General features: G+C 40.8%; 1 protein-coding gene across 2 annotated transcripts in view; it reads left to right on the forward strand.

The window, feature by feature from the left end:
* Positions 1–536: 536 nt before the first annotated feature.
* Positions 537–19,970, forward strand: part of LOC143500412 (uncharacterized) — a 178,236-nt gene continuing 158,802 nt past the window's right edge. Inside the window, exons 1-10 of one of the 2 annotated variants that reach the window (XM_076994539.1) lie at positions 537–564; positions 667–705; positions 2,490–2,517; positions 2,670–2,800; positions 7,482–7,616; positions 7,894–8,076; positions 8,320–8,347; positions 8,525–8,592; positions 10,525–10,625; positions 10,794–11,020. In XM_076994539.1, coding sequence (XP_076850654.1) covers positions 546–564; positions 667–705; positions 2,490–2,517; positions 2,670–2,800; positions 7,482–7,616; positions 7,894–8,076; positions 8,320–8,347; positions 8,525–8,592; positions 10,525–10,625; positions 10,794–11,020 — 959 coding nt within the window. In that variant the 5' untranslated portion in view covers positions 537–545. Of the gene's footprint in view, positions 565–666; positions 706–1,538; positions 2,518–2,669; positions 2,801–7,481; positions 7,617–7,893; positions 8,077–8,319; positions 8,348–8,524; positions 8,593–10,524; positions 10,626–10,793; positions 11,021–19,970 lie in introns of those variants that run through there. The other variant, XM_076994543.1, reaches the window with a different exon arrangement.

Genomic DNA, 19,970 nt, shown 5'->3' on the forward strand with positions numbered 1-19,970 from the left:
GGCCCATTCGGTTACGATTCCACCGTAGATAAATTGAACTTTCTACCGTTGATCGATCACACTGCAGACGATAATTATTAAAAACAATTGACGATAATTATTCTTGCTGCAGTTGATTATACAGCCTTTCTCATGGAAGGCAATACTGATGGTCAACTCTTATGGCGAGAAAGTATCAATATCAGTATCAGACCATCAGAAGCCTTATCTACATTACTTTTCAACTCATGTTATGTAAATGCGATGCTACCGTTTCATATTCTGAATTCTAATACAAAAACTGTTTCAGTTCACGCTCACAAATACATTGTCAGGTTTTCACACTTTTGATGTCCACTGTGATTGTAGTTTGGTTTATGCGGTCTTGGGCTGATTACAGTCAACTTACCTGAGCACTGTTGCATTGTCACATTATCCCAAGATTCCAAGTCAAACAGTTAGCTGATAATACTTTACCCCCGCTGGCGAGGAGGCGGGGTTTATATTAAAATGTCCACTTATTTATACTGCGTGCGCACAGCTGGTGACAGGGAAAGCGCTGCGCAATGGCACTCTTCAGTGTGTGTAAGTGGACATCACTCCTCAGATGTGGTGATAAATCTAATTTACTGGTTTAAAATTATTTGTTGATGTCCTACAACTAATTCAGGTTTGTTTTCATTTCAGTTTTAGTGTTATGTACTGTCCTGAGCCTTTCTACACAAGGTAAGAATATATACAAAAATATATACATATATATATATATATATATATATATATATATATATATATATATATATATATATATATATATATATATATATATAGTAATATATATATTGTGTATATATATATATATATATATATATATATATATATATATATATATATTAAGATATATATATATATATAATTAATATTATTATTATTATATTTTTTTATTATTTTAGAGCCTTAACCCATCCACAGGCATAGTTGCATAGTTAAGCATTTAAGATGAATGTACTGTCATTATTCGGTATGGGCTGGGCGGGGGCGGCAGTGTGACAGGGCCCTTCAAATTGTAGCCTGGACCCTTTAGTGGGCGTGTACGATGAACGGATCCTTTTTGTCTCACTCGATGGCTTCCATACGTTTATTACCTTATCTTGACTTCTATTTATGCGGCCATAAGAGGCCAATTAATGAGTCTCTTCCTTGGTCTCGAGTTCGTGTTTGACCAGTAGTGTGCCCGTTTTAATCTGTACGGTATAGCGTAAACATTTTCATCATCGTTATAGGAGGCTTTGACTGTTTATATAATCTGTGGTATAGCGTACTGGTGAAGCACGCTCCATACATACGTTATATGGATATGATGTGTGTTATAAAACAAGACAGGTTAGACTAAAGACAGGTAACACGAATGATGACAACGAACACACGAATGCGCTCATATACACGAATGCGCACATATACGCTACACGTGGATGCAGACGAACATAAACACGCTCACTGACACGCCTCCCGGAGCGCCCAGCGCCAGCAGCTCAGTCCCAGACCCGCAACGAAGGGCGGGACCTCAGCACGAAGCTGCCGGAGCTAGGAAACTCCGAGATCAGGCTCTGTCTTGGGGGTCTAGGTGCAGGCGGGAATCACAGGGGCGCCGGGACGTTGCCCGAGGAACGCACACTTGGTTTGGGCGTAGTCGAGGGTTCGCTGACCCGCCTCTGGGGCCACTTAGGATTTACACTCTGCGCTTGGGCACTGCTGGGCAGCGTGCACTGGCTACAGAGTGCGACACCTGGGTTTACACCTAATTTTCCCTTGTGTTGTGTTGTGAATGGATCTGCAACGTTTCTGAATTTGCAATGCGTTTCCGAAATGTAGCGTATATGTTGTGCTTTTTATGAATTTGGTTTGTGTATTTGCAGCGCGATGTCCACTGATATATATCCTACACCTGTTAAACTGCTTGTTAACGCAAATATAGAATCACACAATAACTTAATGAGATCAGCAACTCAATGGCATTTAGGCACGTAGACATGGTATGGTCATGACCACCTGCTGAAGATGCTAAATGCTAAAATCCCTTGTCTGACACCCTTGCATCAATGCTTATCTTTCCTTTGCATAATGAAGATCTAAATACGCCCAGCAAAGCAACATATTTATATGTCAAACGTCAGCAAATTCGGTAATGTTAGCTGTTCAGATGAAAAGCCACCTTTTCCGTTATGGATACTGAGCTCTACATCACCATCTACTGGATATGTTTACTGAGTCGTCCGTTTTATGTGCTCCTTGAGATTTATTTTATATATTTCATGTCGTAAACAGGGTTTTATTTTGAATAGTACCCTGGTTTGCTTTGATTTAAAAGTGGTTGCTTCAAGAAATTGTTAGCTTTAATAATAAAATAAAAATACAGTAATTGTATATAATTGTAAAATAACAGTAACAGTTTTGTTATTAAACGATCACAGTATATTTTAAGCAGCAAGAAAATGCATCTGTATTCATTGCAGAAAATTGCACTTTCAAAGGAGAGTCCAGGTAAATGTTATTTTATTTTATAATATTAAGTAAAAAACACTGTGTTTCATTCAACATATTTGTTAGATTTCCTCATTAAAAGTAAAAATCATTGTCAAGCCTTGTCACAAATTAATGTATCAAGCTAGGGATATCTGTTTTGTTTTACACAGACAGAAGTGTGGCAAATTCTTTTTTAATGACAGCAAGTACACATGTTGCAGTACAGAAATGCATGAAGGTTCTCATCTGAACTGCTGTGGAACTTCAGCCTATAACATCCTGGAGAGTTCTTGCTGCAACAGTAAGTAGAGTTGCATCATTCCAAATTCCAAAGCCATTTTCACTTACAGATCTTCTGTTCCTTCTCTGCCCTTCCGATTCCGTTCTTTTCCGGGAATCATTCCAAAGAATGGAATTCTTTGTGGTCAGATACAAATTCCAGTGTGTTTAGGCAAGTTGATCATTTTCTATTTGCTGCACCTGAATGTTGAAGCCATTTCCTGTGTTGTATCTACAGGCAGGTCCTCACCCATAAAATTCCTGTTTGGACTGGAATTTAAATTTGATGGGTGTGATTGTTTCCACATCTTAGTTCTTCCATCTGAGGAAAGAAAGACATGATTTGTGAACTGAGACTTCCTTGTTCCCACCATCATCATTTTCATGCAGCATCACTTTGCTGATGCAATGACACACAGATGTATCATCTGTAATTGGACTTTTATAGATCTGCTGATACCCTGAAGGCTCACACACCCACTTTTAATAATACACCCACTAATCACACCCACTAATCACACACCCACTAATCACACATCCACTCTACACTTCTGCTGCACCAGAAAACAAATGCTGCAGTGATTGTTTTTTTAGTCTGGAAATGTACATGTCTGCATTGGATTTGGAAGAACATGCTTAATCGGTCACACTTTATTTTGAATTGTCTTTAAAAATAGGCACTCAACAGACTCTCAGTAACACATCAATGAAGTAGCAATAGTGCAACATCTGAATACATTCAGTAATCAAGAGACCTTTAATTTAATGTTTAAATAAGAGCTGTTTATAATCTGATTAATTCAGTTGTTTTTCACTTTAGTTGGAGAGTCTAAGTTAATATCTGTAGCAGGTAATATGAGAAGTGTTAAAAGTAGACACTAACCGGCCACTTTATTAGAGATACCTGTCCAACTGCTCGTTAACGCAAATGTCGAATCAGCCAATCATATGGCAGCAACTCAATGTTTTAGGCAAGTAGACATGGCCAAGACAATCTGCTGCAGATCAAACTGAGCATCAGAATGAGGAATAAATGTGATTTAAGTGACTTTGAACATAGTATGGTTGTTGGTCCCAGGCGGGCTGGTCTGAGTATTTCAGAAACTGCTGATTTACTGGGATTTTCACGCACAACCATCTCTAGGGTTTACAAAGAATGGTCTGAAAAAGAGAAAATATCCAGTGAGTGGCAATTCTGTGGGCACAAATGCCTTGCTGATGCCAGAGGTCAGAGGAGAATGGCCAGACTGGTTTGAGCTGATAGAACAGCAACAGTTACTCAAATAACCAGTCGTTACAACTGAGGCATGCAGAAGAGCATCTCTGAATGCACTACATGTCGAACCTTGGGGCGGATGGGCTACAGCAGACCACACTAAGTGCCACTCCTATCAGCTAAGAACAGGAAACTGAGGCTACCAAATCTTAGATGATTGAGAAAATGTTGCCTGGTCTGATGAGTCTGCTGTTGTCTGCTGCAACATTCAGATGGTAGGGTCAGAATTTGACGTCAAAAACATGAACGCGTGGATCCATCCTGCCTCGTATCAACGGTTCAGGCTGGTGGTGGTGGGTGCAATGGTGTGGGGGATATTTTCTTGGCACACTTTGGGCCTTTATTACTTTATTAATTGAGCATCGTGTCTAGTATTGAGTATTGTTGCTGTTCATGTCCATCCATTTATGACCACAGTGTACCCATCTTCTGATGGCTACTTCTAGTAAGATAATGCCCTAAAGATAATGTCATAAAGCGTGAATCATCTCAGACTGGATTCTTGAACACAACGATGGGTTCACTGTTCCTGAATAGTCTCCACATTCACCAGATCTCATTCCAATAGAACACCTTTGGGATGAGGTACAACGGGAGATTCACAACATGGATGTGCAGCCGACAAATCTGCAGCAACTGCGTGATGCTATAATGTCAATATGGACCAGTGTAACGTTGCATACGACGCAGGAGCAGAGGAGGACACAAATGCAGAGTAGAGCACACTTTATAAAAGACTTTACAACTCACGTGACAGTATCACATACAACAGCAAACATCCAGACAACGCGAAGACAGCTAGGCATAACGTACAGAGTATACATAGATTAAACCACTGACCACGGACAAGTATCACGAAGAAGAACAAAACACATAGAGCATACAGAACGACAAAACAACGTAATGAACCATGAAGACAGACAGCGAACAAGGAACCTAAATACCATTACTAACGAAGACTAGACAAGATACAGCTGACAAGAGTTAGTAACAAAACAAATCACAATGAACTAATCATGATTGACATGGAAGGCGGAGCCAGCTGTGACAACCAGACTCTCTGAGGAATGTTTCCAGTACCTTGTTGAATCTATGCCATGAAGGATTAAGGTAGTTCTGAAGGCAAAAGGGGGTCCAACCCGGTACTATCAAGGCATACTTAATAAAGTGGCCAATGAGTGTAATACATTCAATCTTAGCATCCATCTCAACACACTGTTACAGACATGCTGTTGACAACATTCTGTAACTGCATTGTAACAATAATAAAAATGTCTGTTCATATATATATACACTGCTCAAAAAAATTAAGGGAACACTTAAACAACACAATATAACTCCAAGTCAACCACACTTCTGATTTGGTCACTTTTGAATGTTTTACACTCGTGGTAGCATGAGACGGACTCTACAACCCACACAAGTGGCTCAGGTAGTGCAGCTCATCCAGGATGGCACATCAATGCGAGCTGTGTCTGTTAGCGTACTGTCCAGAGGCTGAAGGCACTACCAGGAGACAGGCCAGTACACCAGGAGACGTGGAGGAGGCCGTAGGAGGGCAACAACCCAGCAGCAGGACCGCTACCTCTGCCTTTGTGCAAGTAGGAACAGGAGGAGCACTGCCAGAGCCCTGCAAAATGACCTCCAGCAGGCCACAAATGTGCATGTGTCTGCACAAACGGTTAGAAACCGACTCCATAAGGATGGTATGAGGGCCCAACGTCCACAGATGGGGGTTGTGCTCACAGCCCAACACCGTGCAGGACGCTTGGCATTTGCCAGAGAACACCAGGATTGGCAAATTCGCCACTGACACCTTATGCTCTTCACAGATGAAAGCAGGTTCACACTGAGCACATGTGACAGACGTGACAGAGTCTGGAGATGCCGTGGAGAGCGATTTGCTACCTGCAACATCCTTCAGCATGACCGGTTTGGCAGTGGGTCAGTAATGGTGTGGGGTGGCATTTCTTTGGAGGGCCGCACAGCCCTCCATGTGCTCACCAGAGGTAGCCTGACTGCCATTAGGTACCGAGATGAGATCCTCAGACCCCTTGTGAGACCATAAGTTGGTGCGGTTGGCCCTGGGTTCCTCCTAATGCAGGACAATGCTAGACCTCGTGGCTGTAGTGTGTCAGCAGTTCCTACAAGATAAAGGCATTGAAGCTATGGACTGGCCTGCCCGTTCCCCAGACCTGAATCTGATTGAGCACATCTAGGACATCATGTCTCGCTCCATCCACCAACGTCACGTTGCACCACAGACTGTCCAGGAGTTGGCGGATGCTTTAGTCCAGGTCTGGGAGGAGATCCCCCAGCAGACCATCCGCCACCTCATCAGCATGCCCAGGAGTTGTAGGGAGGTCATACAGGCACGTGGAGGCCACACACAAGACTGAGCCTCATTTTGACTTGTTTTAAGGACATTACATCAAAGTTGGATCAGCCTGTAGTGTGTTTTTCCACTTTAATTTTGTGTGTGGCTCCAAATCCAGGCCTCCATTGGTTAATAAATTTGATTTCTATTGATGATTTTTGTGTGATTTTTTATCAGCACATTCAACTTTGTAGAGAACAAAGTATTCAATGAGAATATTTCATTAATTCAGATCTAGGATGTGTTATTTGAGTGTTCCCTTTATTTTTTTGAGCAGTGTATATATATAGTCATGGCCTGGTGGTTAGGGAACTGGTCTTGTGACCGGAGGGTCGTGGGTTCGATTCCCAGACCTGAGGCCATGACTGAGGTGCCCTTGAGCAAGGCACCCAACCCCAACTGCTCCCCGGGTGCTGGGCTAGGACTGCCCACCGCTCTGGGCACGTGTGATCCACAGCCCCCTAGTAATCACTAGTGTGTGTGTGTGTTCTAACTGCACAGATGTTGTTGTTGTTGTCATGGTGACCGGTGTCGGCCAGAGGAGGATGGGTTCCCCCCCTGAGTCTTGGTTCCTCTCAAGGTTTCTTCCTCATGCAAAAAAACTAGGGAGTTTTTCCTTGCCACTGTCGCCTTTGGCTTGCTCACTGGGGGCTAGGACTCGGCACTTGTAAAGCTGCTTTGTGACAACAACTGTTGTAAAAAGCGCTATATAAATAAAATTTGATTGATTGATTGATTGATTGATGGGTTAATAATACATATTTTTTATGCTTGGACGGCTATGGAAAAACCTCCGCTTGTAGCCAGTCACACACACACAAACACATACACAGCCAATCAAAAAAGTATAAATGGATATTTATAATATACAACAACAACCAAAAACACATACATATACACACTTACCTTAACCATAACATACAACTGTACAACATCAGTCCTTGTCCATTACTTACATTCTTAACTGTAGTCCTTGTCCGTTACTTAAATTCTTAACTGTAGTCCTTGTATATTTAATCTTGTTCTTGTTTTGTTCTCAATGGTGAGAAGATGAGGTCACCCATGGTTTGGGCCAGGCTGTGTCAGACTGTTGTGGGTCCAAGGCTCATAACCCAATCAACCAGATCTGCTGCGAGGGAAAGGTTCATAAAAGACCAGGTGCTCAGGCCAGGTGCTGTGGATCAGGTACAGACATAGAACCCCTGAGATCAAATCACCCAGCATTATGGATCCTACTACACAGCTAATGAGCACTTTAGCAACTGGACACGAGACGCACATGTAGGAAATTTCATAATTTGTCGTAATATGTTAGTATTGTGCATTTTTGTTTATGCAGAGGTCATATTTTGTTATACTTGTCTACCAGTGTGATCAATAACGGGTACTTTCTGGGTATGTTACAAAAATGTTTTGCCAAATAATTTCTAATTAATCCTGTCACATGTTTTCTTATTTGCAGTGGCCATTAATGAGGCAACTCATTTATGCTGTAATAACATAGTCAGTGCAAAGACAACAGTGTCTCACCTGTGCTGTGGCACGACTGTGTTTGACAGCACGATGCAATGCTGCTGCTCTGAACACAGTCTCAGAGTGGAGAATCGCAGTAGCAGCACATGCTGTCCAAAGAACTCATCATCAGGTATGCTTCAAAGTACTGCACCTGGCAGAATCACAAGAGAAGGCCTAACATATTTAGTTAAACCCATCACATCTACAGTAATACCACCTTAATACTGTTACTGCCACTGCTATCAGTGAGTTGGTGTTCCTGGAGAAAGTGAATGGGTATCAGTAGCAGATACTGAATGGGTGTCAGTCTTCAAAGGCCTTTTCAAAACTTTTATGGTCTTTTTTTGTTTCTTTTTTCTCTTTCCTGTAACAGATTATTTGGCCACCAAAGCCACAACAGAGTAAGTACAGCATATATACCTGCACACAGTATATGTGTGTGAGGGTGTGGGAATGTGTGGGTGTGCGTGGCTATATGTGTGAGTGGGACAGTGTGTGTGTGAGTGGATGTCTTTTGCATATATGTATTCAGAGGTTAATGATTTGTATAATGTATTTGTGTGTGTCTGGCTGTCAAGGGAAGCTGGGCCAACAATGATCACCATGGAGGACCAGTCGGAATCCAACCAGCAAATCGATACTGAAGGTAGCAGTATCTGAGCAGCCATTAACATTTGGTGTAACCAGCTCTAATGTTAAGCTCTGACTCTATGGCAATGACATGTATTTGATAATTATTTGTAATGACAACTTTTTTTCAGGTTTATGCTTTTGAAAGAGCTTAAAATGTGAACATCAGAAGCTTAATAAATCTTCATCTTAATAAATCGTCATCTTGCCCTACTTCAGTGAACAAGTTAGTGTATCCTGAATAAAGGGATATTGTAAGTGTGCTTTATCTACTGCCACCACCCACTTTATTAGGTATACCTGTACAACTGCTCATTAACCCAAATGTCAAATCAGCCAATCACATGGCAGCAACTCAATGCATTTAGGCATGTAGACATGGCCAAGACGTTCTGCTGCATTTCAAACCGAGCATCAGAATTAGGAAGAGAGGTGATTTAAGTGACTTTGAACGTGGCATGGTTGTTGGTGCCAGACAGGCTGGTCTGAGTATCTCAGAAACTGCTGATCTACTGGGAGTTTCATGCACAACCATCTCTAGGATTTACAGAGAATGGTCCAAAAAATAGAAAATACCCAGTGAGTTCTGTGGGCACAAATGCCTTGTTTATGCCAGAGGTCAGAGGAGAACGGCCAGACTGTTTCGAGCTGATAGAACAGCTACAGTAACTAAGATACCAGTTGTTACAACCGAGGCATGCAGAAGAGAATCAAGAACGCAAAACACGTCGAACCTTGAGGCGGTTGGGCTACAGCAGCAGAAAACCACACCAGGTGCCACTCCTGCTAAGAACAGGAAATTGAGGCTACAATTTGCACAGGCTCACCAAAACTGGGCAGTAGAAGATTGGAAAAGTTGCCTGGTCTGATTTCTGCAGTGATATTTGGATGGTAGGGTCAGAATTTGGTGTCAATAACATGAAAGCATGGATCCATCCTGCCTTGTATCATTGGTTCAGACTGGTGGTGGTGGTGCAATGGTGTGGGGGATATTTTCCTAGCACACATTGGGCCCATTAGTACCAATTGAGCATTGGGTCAACACCACAGCCTACCTGAGTATTGTCCATTCCAACCATGTCCATTCCCTTATGACCACAGTGTACCCATCTTCTGATGGCTACTTCCAGTAGGATAACGCACCATGTCATGAAGCACAAATAATTTCAGACTGGTTTTGTTGAACATAACAATGAGTTCATTGTACTCAAATGGCCTCCACAGTTACCAGATCTCAGTCCAATTGAGCACCTGGGGTGTGGTGGAATGGCAAATTCGCATTATGGATGTTTCCAGTACCTTGCTGAATCTATCACGAAGGATTAAGAAAGTTCTGAAGGCAAAAGGGGGTCGAATCCAATAATAGCAAGGTGTACCTAATAAAGTGGCCGTTGAGTCTATGTTCATTTGGGTTACTGTGCTGTCCTGCTGTGTGGTCATCTCTGGAACATTTTAACTAGAAACCAGGTTTCTAAAGGTTGCATTCTAACAGTAGTTCATCCAGAGTACTAAATTATTTGGAATGTGGACTGTGGAAATGCAGAGGGAATTACACCCACGCGGTAAATGTAAATGATTTAGACACAGCTTGGAAACAGGGAACATTCGGAAGCTTTGCTGACTATGAGTCATTTTTTTCCCCTTTTTAAGTCATTGTCTTGTACTTGTCTCTATTGTTGTCTATAACAGTAATACATATATGGTTTGCAAAAAAAAAAACATTCAAGAGAATGTGTTCAGTGTAATTTGGAACCCTGTTGTATTGTATGTATTTTTTCATGTAAATCTGCATATTGTTCCCACCCTGTCTCTCTCTCTCTCTCTCTCTCTCTCTCTCTCTCTCTCTCTCTTTTCCTTCTCTTTCTTTCTCTCTCTCTCTCTCTCTCTCTCTCTCTCTCTCTCTCTCTCTCTCTCTCTCTCTCTACTTGTGTGTATTTCATTCACACAGTGCACACTGGGAATCTGCAATGTGACTCACATGACTACAATAAGCACACCAGTATCTGCTGCTCAGGGAAACTGTTAACTAAGAAATCTGGTCTTACACAGGTATGTTTCTCTGCGTTTTTGGTTTTGATGCAGTGCAATGTGAAAATAGACACTGAAATTTCTGCATCATTGGAGATCTTCCAAGGGATTGTTTCATTACGATTCCACATTGCTCTCTTGCGCACTGACCTTTTGCCTTCGGTTTACTGAGCACTGTGTGATTGGCAGTGTTGCGGGACACAATTGTACGAGCAATGGGAGGAGGAGGGAACGCTGTGCTGCAATGGCGTGCTGTATCGCGACCAGCCGGCAGGCTCGGTGTGCACCGGGGACACCGCATACTCTCTGCACCGTTACACCGTGTGTCAGAAAGAAGGACACCTGCCTGCAGGAGAGCACTGCTGTGGAAGTGACACCTTCAATCCTCACAAGGAGATCTGCTGCGAGGGACACAGGTACTGGAGAGCATCTCACTTCATCTTCAAACTCCTGTGATTTGCCGGTGCACTTTTCCCGGATTTCTTAATTAGAGCTGAAACTGAATTTTTACTAGCAGAGCCTAGACACCGGAATGAGACTGTATCTGTCAGTCTGCTGTTTTACCGGAGCATTAGTGAAGTCCAAATTTTTCTCTAAAATTGCTCTCGGACATGCAGAAGTGTGAGAAACGTGTCCTGTAATGTGAGGAATGTCTCCTGGCACTTGTCTAGTACATTCATAGACAGGGAGGTGACCTAGTGCAGCAGTCACAGGCCCTGCAGAAAGACAGTTGAACCAATCAGGACTCAGTGTTTCTTGCCAGAACACTGACAGGAAACTGTATAGACATTGTGATGCTGGGCACATGTTAAGACTCATATGCGTGCTGAGATGGTAAAGATGGGGTTTAATAATATGGGAAGAATGGGTTGTAACCAGATCAAAGCAGGCAGTATCAAAAGTTATTCAAAATTTAAAACAGGTCAGTATCTTCAAAAAACAACAAGTTCCAGGCAATGGTACACATAAGGACAAATCCAAAAAATCACAGTGTATAACAGACTAGTTCTAACTAGGTAATGACAGACAGAGAAAAACGCTAGGGATGCTTCCATAGGTAGTCGGCAATACTTTGCATTGAGGTAATGGAGATGTCAGGGCTGGCTCGGATGCCATTCCTCCAGCCGCCACTAGAGGCTCCCGAGTCAGTCCCAGACTTAATTAGATCAATCAGCAGTGATGGCTATTTAAGGAAGCCTGTTGTGACGGATCACTGCTTAATCGTTTTGGTTATGTTGTCACGCTTTCAGCCTTTCTCTGTATTATCTGTCATTGCATTCCATTGCAAGGTGTCTCACCACCTTTCTCTCTCTTACCATTCTGTAGTGATGGCAAGCCGAGGCTTTCTGAAGCACTGAAGCCTTTTTCTTAACTGTATCGAAAAAAGATTCATTACTTGGAGCTTCATAACACGGTGGACATTAGCGGCATCTGGTGGCCAAAATCTGAAAGTGCTTTGTGTATTTAGTGGACGAGGGGCTTTAAAAGAATTACAGGTTAAAACTGTTCCAGTGCATTAACGTGACATTTGAGGTTTAAATAAAAAAACAACTAATAAAATAAATGGCAGAATACTTTGATGTCTGGATAATTTAATTTAATATATTGTCGTGGCGGCGAAGAAAGGAGTCTCACGCGAAAAGCTCATTTCAACCAGAAACGCACTTTATTAAAACCTCATAGGCTTTTGTTATTATTTTTACGGCTCTTTATGGCAACTACCCCACTCGGCTGCACTCACTTCACGGCGAGGGTGCTCCCGGTTTTCCCCATAGAACAAACACATATGCATCCCCAAATTACTATAACTAAAAACATCAAAATAACTGTTTCCAACTCACTTATTTAACTGACTATTTACAACTCCCAGTCTCTCTCTCCCATCTGTGCTCCCGGTTTTCCCCATAGAACAAACACATATGCATCCCCAAATTACTATAACTAAAAACATCAAAATAACTGTTTCCAACTCACTTATTTAACTGACTATTTACAACTCACAGTCTCTCTCTCCCATCTCTCAGCCTCCTCTGCTGACGCGTGGGCGAGGCTTGTCAGTCCGTGTGCCTGGCGCCGTCACAATAGTAAAAAACATGACACCATAATATATTTTGAATTAATATATAATTCACTCAGAATGTATCTTGATAAGGCACACTGCAGAGAAACTACACTTATAACTCTTTTTTAAATTTTTATTTTTTATTGTTTTATTTATTGGATTAAGGCATACAACCAAGAAACAGAAACACACACCCGTACAAACAAGAGTAAACAAAAATACAATACAATACAATAAGCGAAAAGAGGGGAAAAATAATAATAAATTATAAATAAAAATAATAATAAAAAAGCACAAAGCAGTGGTTAACATTGTGTAGGTTGTACATTAAACGGAGAGAGACAGAGGCAGGAGGCAACAGCCCAGAGTGTATTGAAGCAGGTCACTTAAATTGTAACTAATTGGTATCTGAATGATCCTGGACCTCTACGTCATCTAGATGTTTCAAAAAGGGTCTCCATGCTTTATAATAATTTGCTATAGATCCTTTTAGGGCGTGGTTCATTTTTTCCAGCTTCATGAAGTACAGTACGTCTTTTACCCAGTGTGTGTGGGAAGGAGGATATGGTTTTTTCCAATGTAACAGAATAAGTCGCCTCGCTAAAAGAGTAAAAAAAGCTACCAAATTGGATTTGCATTTAGATAATGTGTACGTAGCTGGAAAGACACCAAACAGTGCAATGAGTGGAGAGGGAGCAAGAGGTACTTGTAATATGTCTGAAAGTGAACTGAATATTGATTTTCAAAATGTCTGTAGTAAAGGACAAGTCCCAAACATATGATATAAACTGCCCGGGGCTTGATGGCATCTATCACATTTGGGGTCTATGTTGCTGTAAATTTTAGATAATTTAAACTAGGTCCAGTATACTCTATGTAGAAGTTTACATTGTATTGCACTCACAGAGGATGTATGAACCCGTGCCAATATTGCCTGCCAGGTCTCCTCCGGTATTGTGTGGTCAGAAGGCTAGAGGGCAAACATCTTGGTATAGAATATAGATACAACCCCTATCAGAGCAGTAGGGAAAGATGAAAAAAGTGTGTCTAGGGCTGACTGAGGCGGTGGGTTTGGGAAGTCGGCAAATTTTTTCTTAACAAAGTCACGGATTTGCAGATAGCGAAAGAAGTGAGAATGAGGGAGTTTGAATACATCAGCAAGTTGCTGAAAAGAACCAAGTACACAATAGGTTGAAAATTTGCAGCCCAATAGTAAAAGAGAAAGTTGGGCAGTGCCGTGCCACCTAAGTGTCTGGGTTTTTGTAGAGCCGATTTGTGAAGCCTCAGGACCTTTTTGTTTCAAAAAAATTCGGACATTATACTGTCAACGTTGGTAAAAAAATATTTGGTAATGAAAATTGGAATGCATTGGAAGAAATATTGAAATTTTGAAACTTATTGCTGATAAATACCCCTATAGGTGAAGCCACGGTAGGAAATCCAGAAGGGCAGCCGAGACATGTTAAAGTGGCGAGCCGTAGGAGCAATTGGGAAAAGTTCACTTTTGTCCAAGTTTAATTTGTAACCCAATATCTTCCTAAAGCCATTCAGGATTGCCAGAACAGAAGGTAGAGACTGAGTGGGATTGGACATGTATAATAACAGGTCATCTGCAAAGAGTGAAACCTTGTGCTCTGTGCCACTTCTAAAGATGCTCATAAACAGTTTGTCCATCCGTAGTGCTACCACAAGTGGTTCGATTGCAATTAGAAATAGTTGTGGGGAGAGAGGGCACCCTTGTCTGGTGCTTTTGTAAAGGGGAAAGTAATCTGATGCCAGTGGTGATGAGTATAGTAAGTCAATTCAAGAAAGGAAAGTCTTACCAAAACTGAACTTTGGTGGCTGCCAAACAAAAACTTAAATTTTAAAGTAAAAAAACCCTGATTTAAATTAAGTGGAAACTATAAATTTACAGAAAAATTCATTAAACATTCTGCAGAGAAATACCATTATTTTACAGATTTTTCCTGGATTATTATGATTTAGCACTTTTAATATAGTGACAGCACTAATATTTTTGCAGAGAAATATTGTTATTGTGACGCGGGGGTCGTGGCGAAGGATGAGACACAAAATCCTTGCGTTTGACTGACGTCACTTTTATTATACAAATATTTGCGCCTTCGCGCACGTGGAAACACAACACAACGTGTAGACTTAGACAACGACGAGCACAGGACACTGCGCGAGCGCACATTAAATAGACCAACCACATTAGCCCCACGTGATTACGAGACAAGTCACAGGTGAGACATATTATCACGCTACATAACCCTAACCACGGAGAACCACAGACGCAGAAAAAGCACGTGGACAACGTATACACACGCCCAAAAGGGAGGGGCCGGGGTCCTCAACGTGACAGTTATTTTACAACTTTTCCCTGAATTACAATTAAACACTTTCAATAAAGTGACAGCACAAAAAATTCTGCAGAGAAATACCATAATTTTACAGATATTTCCTGTCCATATTCATCATGACTTCCAGGACAAACTCAAATGTGCAATGCAAATTGCAAAGTTATTTTATACAAATGGAAATATATTATACCAATGTTGAGCACCTCAATGTCCTCCATCATCACGTTTAATCATTTAAATCCCCAGGACTGTACTCAGTGTCTTTCTCTATCACCAATATCAGTAGCCGGAACACAACTACAAACACATAACACTGGTGTGAAAAGAAAGATACACTCATTATCATTTACATGTAGGGCATTTAGCAGACGCTCTTATCCAGAGCGCCTTACGAAGTGCTTTGCCATCTGTTCACATAATTAATTCTAAATAGTACATAGATAGGTCAGAATTCAAGATACCCTCAAACCAGAATACTACTAAACTACAGAAATCAATGCAAATAGGCTTACCTAGAAGTACACAAAAACATAGGCTGAATATTGCAAAACTACAGGAATTAAAATGGATACCTACAAGAAATGCAAATTAACATAGGTACTATATCATACAACGGAAAGTACTATGACAAGTGCTAGAGCTTTAGTCTGTTCTACAGATGAGTCTTCAGTCTACATTTGAAGACTGCTAGGGACTCTGCAGTCTGGACAGCCAATGGAAGCTCATTCCACTATCTCAGAGCCAGGACAGGTCTTGAAGTTTGTTTTCCGTGAGACTTTAAGCATGGCGTTTTAAGCCAAGCCGTACTTGAGGTTCAAAGTACTCGAAGTTTGGATGGGGCTTTGACCATGGCCATCATGTAGGGAGGGGTTGGTCCATTTTTGGCTTTGCAGGCAAGCATCGAGGTTTTAGATCTGATGTAGCCTATGCAGCTACTGGAAGGCAGTAAAGAGAATGCAGCACTGGAGTGACATGTGAACTTGGGGAGATTGAAGACTAGTCGTGCTGCTGCATTCTGGATCAGTTTGTAGAGGTCTGATGACTCATAGAGAAAGATCCGTAAGTAAGCAGTTGCAGTAGTCCAGCTTTGAGATGATGAGAGACTGTACAAGCACCTGGGTAGCTTCCTGTGAAAGAAAGGGTCGTATTCTCCGTATGTTGCAGAGAAGAAATCTGCAGGATCTGGTCATTGGCCTCTGGGAAGTGAAAAACAGAAGTCTGCCTGTTAAAAAGTTGCAGTCAAAATCCAAAGTTAGCTGCTGTTAATTTTGTGCCAATAACATTACAAATATTATAGTTCTTGTGAGCTGAAATATTTACCATGATTTGGTATAAATGATAAGTCTTTGAATCATCATTTACTTGCTTAGATTCTGAATCTTTGCAGGTAGAAAATTTATTGATATTGAAATTACTACTCAAAGTTCATCCTTGAGAAACAATTGATGTCTAGGGGCATGTCTTTTTTCTGCACTCTTCAAAGAGACAAAAATGTGATACGTTCACCTTATCTGAGTCCCTTTGAAAACCTACAGAGCTTTGTTAAGCTTATACATCTGGACATCAGTTTTCATCCAAGAATGAAAACTGCAAAGCCATTTCAAAAAGGGATCAGACTTCTCTGTTATGTTGAATCATGACAATGACATTGTACAGTAAACAAAATGTAGGCAAATTTAACATATTTAACATATGAGAAAGTATATTTATTTCCTAAGGGTTAAAATGCTATGGAGCAAATCTTCACAATGATCCCAATGGTCTCCTTCACCCTTTCTTTCTTCAGTGCATTAGCTTAACTGAGAAGTGGTCCAGCTGCAACATGAATTTTAATTGCCTAGGATTTTCTCCATTAATCTGGAAAGGTTTTGACAAAAAAATACTGCAGTTTTAAGTCTATTCATATTCATTACATATTGTAATGGTGTCAAATCAGAAGGACAAGAACGAGCCATGACACCAACATTAGCAAACTGTTATTTTATAAGCAACACTAAAAGCATAAACAAGTGCCAAGTACACTGATTTTTTTTTTTTTTATCAAGTTTTTATTGAGGATTTTCCAGACAACAGATGGAACAAACAGTATAAACAAATCTCTCTTTTTAAATCCCATCCCACCCCACCCACCCACATTTAACCCACTAAAACCAGTTCACGTTACCCATAACTATCCCTTCCCACCCAGCCACCACTCACTTAGCACAATATGTATATAGAGACAAATTCCATGTACAGAAAGTGATCATGATAAAAGGAGAATTTTCGCATCTTCAATTACATTTTGCCATATCCTCAGTATATCCGGATGTGCTCTATTGACTCTAGCTGAAGACAGTTCTAAGTAGAGAATATCTAAGAGAGAGTGCAACCAGTGTGTATGGGGAAGCGAGTGGGGCGGAAGCCAGCGCTGAACAATCACCTTTTTAGCGGCCGTCATGCCAGCCAACCAGATTTTCCGTACTCTCTTTGTCGTAGGAAAAGTAGAACTGTCAAGTAAAAGATGCAGAGATGGGCTTATTGGGAAATTAGTGTCCGTTAATGAAGAGAGAGTTCTAATTACCTTATTCCAGAATGTTGACACTTCTGGACAGTTCCAGAAAGTATGCATAAAAGTACCTAAGGTATTGTTATTACAAAATGTACAGTAGGGGTGGGTGGCTAATCCCATCTGGTACCTTTTCCGTGGTGTTATATACATTTTATGACACATTTTGTAATGTATAAACTGGTGATTCGGATTGTTAGAAGAAGCCGTAACGTTTTTCCATATGACTTTCCAGTCTAACTCAACATCATTGAGAGGGAGGTCTGCTTCCCAATCTTTCCTGTTATGTATCTTTGTTTTTGAATGAGAAAGTAAAGATAAATATATAAAGGACATGGTTTTTCTAGGGGTTTTCCGTATCCATTCTATCATTGGGTGATATTCTAGTCCTGCTCCCCAATTGATTTTTTGGGATTTCAATGCAGATCTCAATCTGAGGTAGTAAAAAAAAGAGTGCTTTGGAATGTTGTACCGAGAAATTAAGTCTTGAAAGCTTAATAGTGATTCCTCACCATTAATGTCCTCCAATACGAATATACCTTTATTAGTCCATGGGCCTGTTGTAAATTGTTTATTTCCAGTGAGTAATCGTCTGTTTAACCATAGCGGAGAGTCTTTATGCCATGTTATATCCACACCAAGGTACTTCTCAACTAACTTAAAGTTTTCAACATATATGATATAATGGGACCATGCCGTAGTAAGCTTTGGGAGTGGGATATGCCAGAAAACAAATAGTCTTTGATCCTAACCGGTGAGACTAGATATTCCTCCGTAGATAGCCAGGATGGATGGCCTTCAGTGTTTAGCCAATGTTTTAGGTTTTGTAACGTGCAAGCCCAATGATAAAACTTGGCAATGCCCAACCACCTTGGGATTTAGGTAGCTGTAGAACTGACCATTAGAACTGACCATTTGATCCGTGAGCGTTTGTTATTCCAAATGAATTTTTTTATTAAAGAGTCCAATTTTTTCCAGAAGTCTGTTGGGGGTTGTAGTGGTAGCATTGAACTTATAAAATTTATTCGTGGTAGGATGTTCATTTTCGTTATTGCTATACGTGAAGGAGCTGATGTTGGTAAAGGCATCCATCTATTAATATCATTATTTATTTTTTTAGATATAATATCATAATTAGTCTTGACTGTAGCAGACACAGATGTTTTTATCTGGACCCCTAGGTAGGTAGTCTCTTTGGCTACGATAATCCCAGCAGGGGTATTTATGTTATCCTCCTTTATGTTGAGTAATAAAAGAACCGATTTGCTAAAATTTATCTTAAAACCAGAGAGTTGTCCAAATTGATCTAAAACTTGAATTGCCCTTGGTAGCGTATTTTTAGGCTCAGAAAGATAAATTAGAGTGTCATCTGCGTATAATGACACAGCATGTTTTGATGGCCCTATAGTTATTGGTGATAGGGTATTGTCTTTTCTTATAAACTGAGCAAGTGGTTCCAATGAGAGATTAAATAACAGTGGTGACAGTGGGCATCCCTGCCTAGACCCACGAAAAATGTTAAATATATCAGAATAAGTTCCTCCTGTACAGACCCTAGCAGAAGGATTTCTATACAATAACTGTATCATTTTAATAAATTTAGGGCCAAATCCAAATTCTTCCAATACTCTCCAAAGATACTGCCATTCCAATCTATCAAATGCATTTTTTGCATCCAGGAAGAGAAGTCCTGTTGGGGAGTTAGTTCTCTCATTCTCACCAATGACATGGAGTAACCGCCTGATATTGTCAGCTGCCAGCCGACCCCTCATGAATCCTGTTTGGTCAGGATGTACTAATCTCCCTACAAATTTCTCAAGACGCAAAGTCAGTGCTTTGGCGTAGATCTTTATATCTGCATTTATTAAAGAAATAGGGCGATAATTAGCACAATCCAGAGGATCTTTGCCTGGTTTGTGTATTACAGTTATAAGGGCTGTATTCAAGTCTCTGAAAAGATAGCCCTTGTCAAGAGCAAAGTTTAAAGTGTCGAGCCAAACTGGACCCAGTATGTCCCAAAGAGCGTGGTAAAGCTCAGCTGGGAGCCCATCAATACCGGGCGATCGGCCTTTATTGGTGTGTTTAAGAGCTGCATATAATTCATCTAGTGCTATTGGTGATTCCAACGAATTCACTTCTTCAGATGATAGGGTGGGAAGTTCCAAATTGTAGAAGAAATCCTTGTACTGTTCTTGGGAGAATGAGGATTCAGATTGATAAAGTTTGGTAAAAAAGGTCTGAAATGAGTCATTGATTTCAGAACTAGTTGACACTATGCCCTTAATAGGATCACGGATTGATGAAATGTTCATATCATTTTCTTGTTTTTTGAGAGTCAATGCTAGGAGTCTAGATGGTTTACTACCTTCCGAATAGTATTTATACTTTGTGGT

This window comes from Brachyhypopomus gauderio, chromosome 2 (genome assembly GCF_052324685.1).
Source record: "Brachyhypopomus gauderio isolate BG-103 chromosome 2, BGAUD_0.2, whole genome shotgun sequence".
NCBI lineage: Eukaryota > Metazoa > Chordata > Actinopteri > Gymnotiformes > Hypopomidae > Brachyhypopomus > Brachyhypopomus gauderio.